Source organism: Hipposideros armiger, unplaced genomic scaffold (assembly GCF_001890085.2).
Source record: "Hipposideros armiger isolate ML-2016 unplaced genomic scaffold, ASM189008v1 scaffold_544, whole genome shotgun sequence".
Classification (NCBI taxonomy): Eukaryota; Metazoa; Chordata; class Mammalia; order Chiroptera; family Hipposideridae; genus Hipposideros; species Hipposideros armiger.
The window spans coordinates 368,757-372,934 of NW_017731894.1; the positions used below are offsets into that span (position 1 = coordinate 368,757).

At 64.5% G+C, this 4,178-nt stretch overlaps 1 protein-coding gene across 1 annotated transcript; it reads left to right on the forward strand.

Moving 5' to 3' along the window:
* The first annotated feature begins 2,039 nt into the window (after positions 1-2,039).
* On the forward strand, positions 2,040-4,167 carry FZD10 (frizzled class receptor 10). Its single transcript, XM_019668928.1, has 2 exons — positions 2,040-3,919; positions 4,066-4,167. Exon 1 carries the CDS (start codon positions 2,104-2,106, stop codon positions 3,847-3,849), a length of 1,746 nt encoding a protein of 581 aa, XP_019524473.1. The 5' UTR covers positions 2,040-2,103; the 3' UTR covers positions 3,850-3,919; positions 4,066-4,167.
* Positions 4,168-4,178: the final 11 nt, after the last annotated feature.

The window sequence follows — 4,178 nt, forward strand, 5'->3', positions numbered from 1 at the left end:
TTTAAATAAAAGCTAGTATTCCAAAAAGCCTTCTCAAGCGCCCCCACTTCCGCCACGGCTTACAGAAAGCTCCCCAAGGTAAGCGGAGGGCCTGGCAATGGCTTCTTCCCTGGCACCTCCTGCTGGCAAAACCCTCAGCCTCTACCACCCAGGCCCAGCACGGGTTCCCTGGGGCGTCCGCACACACTGCCCACGTCTCCCGTGGTAAACCTGAGAACGGGAGCAGCGGGAAAAGGCCGGGGCGCACAGGGCTCGCTCCTCTGACCCCCGCTCCCACCCTGGGAAGCCCTCCAACTGGCCCCTCTGGATGAGATCCTGCGAGTTTCAGAAGGAACTTGAAAAGACCCTGACCTCGAGGGCGTCTAAGAGGAGAGAGACGCCGCCACCTCCTAGGGGCGCTGTTTATTGAAGGGTTAATACGCGATGCAAGGTGAAGCTCTGCACATTCTTTGCAGGCGAGGAGGCGTGGGTGTGCGAGCCCACCGCGCATGCCCTGCGCGGGGGAAGGGGCAGGGGGCGTGGTGTCCTAAGTGACTTTATCACGAACTGGCCCCAATCCGAGGGGGGTAAGCGGAGGGCGTTAGGCCGGGGCGCTCCTTCTGTACCTTCTGTGAAAACGGAGCGGCGTGCGCGCCCCCTCCCTCCCCTGGGAGCTGGGGACACCCCCCCCCCCCGAATCGAGTTGGCGCAGCGTCCTTCCAACTCCGCTTCACCTTAACGGGTCTGTAGCCAAAGCAGGGCGCAGGCCGGGCAAATCACTCGCCAAATAATATAAATACCCGACGAGCGAATGACTTCCTATAATAAATAAACTCAGCCGCCTAGAAGAAATCCCCAGCCCTGCCCCGGCAAGAGGCCCCTCCACTCCTTGGCTTTGTTGGGGGCTGGGGGGGGGTCACTATTATGCAAGCCTGGCCCCCACTCGCCGGGGGTGCAGGGGCGACTTGTAAGAGTCCCAGGAGGCGTCCCGCCCCTCCCCCGCCCCGCCTTCTTAGCGGAGACCCAGCTTGAGCGGCCCCAAAATCTGGATTCCCAGAGCCCCTCCCCCCGGCCCTTCGCTCTTCTCTTTGAAATTTCAAAGGAAGCCCGTCCCCGGAGCCGGAGCCGCGAGCTCAGGCCTGGCGACTCCCCGCCTCGGGACGACGCGGGCAGGTTTACAAGCTAAAGGGCCACTTTATGGCCAAGACTATAAAACGCAAATCCCACCTCGCTTTGAAAGCGCCCTCTGCCCGGGACCCACCATAAAAAAACCAAAGATGCGCCCCCAGCCCCCTGCCGCGGACACCCCCACCCGCCTCTCCGGCCGGTCTGCGAACTTCCAGTAACCTCGGCGCCCTTGCGGTTCTCCCGGAGGCGGCGAGAGGCGCAGGGTGCCGGGGACAATCCCGGGGTTTCCCTCCCCACCCCTCACCCCCGCCCCCAGCAAGGGGGCGCAGGCGAGAAGTTGGAGGCCGGCGGAGAGAGGGCGCAGGAGCCGCGGGGCAGGACAGACGGAGGCGCCAGGCGGGGTGTCCCGGGCCGGGCGGCGACGCGGGCGGGTCAGCGCTGCGCCCGGCGGGGCCGAGAGCCGGCGGCCCCGCTTTCTCATGCAAAGCAGCGGCGGGGGCGGGGCGCGCGCCCGGGGGCGGGGCCTGTCACACTCGGCTTTTCCCCCTTCGCCTTTTTGCGAGCCTTCTCATCCCGGGACGCAAACCTCGAAACAGCTGCGGGCCGGGCCGGGCCGAGGCCGGCGGGGCGGGGAGGGGGGGAAGCTGCGGCGCGCTGGCCCGGCCACCGTGCGCCCGCGCCGCCCGCGCTCTCCTTACGCGCCACCCGGGCGCCCCCAGAAGAGGCCAAAGTTTGCCGGCAGAGAGTCGCAGCCCGAGCCGGCCGCCGCGCCGAGGGCTCCGGGGCGCCCCTCGCTTCCCGGTATTGTTCGCCAACTTCGCGGCTCTCCTCCGCAGTCCCACCTCCGCGGAGGCCGGGCGCGGAGGGCAGGGCCAGGCTGGGCGGGCATGGGCGGGGGCCCGAGCAGGGACGCGGAGCCGGGGCCGGCAGCCCGAGCCCGGGAGCGGCGGCTCTGAGGGGAGCGGACCTCCCCGCGAGGGGGCCTCACACGCCACCATGCAGCGCCCGGGCCCCCCCCTGTGGCTGGTCCTGCAGGTGATGGGGTCGTGCGCCGCCATCAGCTCCATGGACATGGAGCGTCCGGGCGACGGCAAGTGCCAGCCCATCGAGATCCCGATGTGCAAGGACATCGGCTACAACACGACCCGCATGCCCAACCTGATGGGCCACGAGAACCAGCGCGAGGCCGCCATCCAGCTGCACGAGTTCGCGCCGCTGGTGGAGTACGGCTGCCACGGCCACCTCCGCTTCTTCCTGTGCTCGCTGTACGCGCCCATGTGCACCGAGCAGGTCTCCACCCCCATCCCCGCCTGCCGGGTCATGTGCGAGCAGGCCCGGCTCAAGTGCTCCCCGATCATGGAGCAGTTCAACTTCAAGTGGCCCGACTCGCTGGACTGCAGCAAGCTCCCCAACAAGAACGACCCCAACTACCTGTGCATGGAGGCGCCCAACAACGGCTCGGACGAGCCGGCCCGCGGCTCCGGGATGTTCCCGCCGCTCTTCCGGCCGCAGCGGCCCCCGGGCGCGCAGGAGCCCCAGCTGAAGGACGGGGGCCCGGGGCGCGCGGGCTGCGCCAACCCCGGCAAGTTCCACCACGTGGAGAAGAGCGCGTCGTGCGCGCCGCTGTGCACGCCCGGCGTGGACGTGTACTGGAGCCGCGACGACAAGCGCTTCGCCGCGGTCTGGCTGGCCGTGTGGGCCGTGCTCTGCTTCTTCTCCAGCTCCTTCACCGTGCTCACCTTCCTGGTGGACCCCGGCCGCTTCCGCTACCCCGAGCGTCCCATCATCTTCCTCTCCATGTGCTACTGCGTGTCCTCGCTGGGCTACATCATCCGCCTCTTCGCCGGCGCCGAGAGCATCGCCTGCGACCGGGACAGCGGGCAGCTCTATGTCATCCAGGAGGGCCTGGAGAGCACGGGCTGCACGCTCGTCTTCCTGGTCCTCTACTACTTCGGCATGGCCAGCTCGCTCTGGTGGGTGATCCTCACGCTCACCTGGTTCCTGGCTGCCGGCAAGAAATGGGGCCACGAGGCCATCGAGGCCAACAGCAGCTACTTCCACCTGGCCGCCTGGGCCATCCCCGCCGTGAAGACCATCCTGATCCTCGTGATGCGCAGGGTGGCGGGGGACGAGCTCACCGGCGTGTGCTACGTGGGCAGCATGGACGTGACGGCGCTCACGGGCTTCGTGCTCGTCCCCCTGGCCTGTTACCTCATCCTCGGCACCTCCTTTATCCTCTCGGGCTTCGTGGCCCTTTTCCACATCCGGAGGGTGATGAAGACGGGCGGCGAGAACACGAACAAGCTGGAGAAGCTCATGGTGAGGATCGGGGTGTTCTCCGTGCTGCACACCGTGCCTGCCACCTGCGTGATCGCCTGCTACTTTTACGAGCGCCTCAACATGGACCGCTGGAAAGTGCTGGCCACGCAGCACAAGTGCAGGATGAACAACCAGACCAAGACGCTGGACTGCGTGATGGCCGCGTCCATCCCCGCGGTGGAGATATTCCTGCTGAAGATTTTCATGCTGCTGGTGGTGGGTATCACCAGCGGCATGTGGATCTGGACCAACAAGACGCTGCAGTCCTGGCAGAGCGTGTGCAGCCGCCGCTTCAAGAAGAAGAGCCGGAGGAAACCCGCCAGCGTGCTCACCCACAGCGGGATTTACAAAAAAGCCCAGCATCCCCCCAAAACGTACCTGGGCAAATACGAAATCTCCGCCCAGCCTCCCACCTGTGTGTGATGGGCTGGGAGGGGGCCGCCAGGACCAGAGGATGCAGGGGCAGTCAGAGCCAAACACGGTGCTTTTCTTGGTTGGTTGGTTTTTTTGTTTTTGTTTTTTGTTTTTTTTTAATAAAAGAAAAAAAATAAAAAGTTTTTACCCTGAAGTTCAGGATGCTGTGATACACTGAAAGTTTAAAAAAAAAAATGTACTGAAAGGTTTCTGTTTTCTTTTCAGGGAAGGAGAGCTCTCCGCTTAAGTAGCCTCTTGTGTTACTAATTTGTGGTAATGTAGTTGATTCAGCCCACAGAAGAAAACTTTTGTTTAGAACCTTCCGTAAATATACATCT

What these genes read in the sequence shown, in the direction of transcription:
- FZD10 (XM_019668928.1), top strand. Translation starts at nt 2,104, where the DNA reads ATGCAGCGCCCGGGCCCCCCCCTGTGGCTGGTCCTGCAGGTGATGGGG.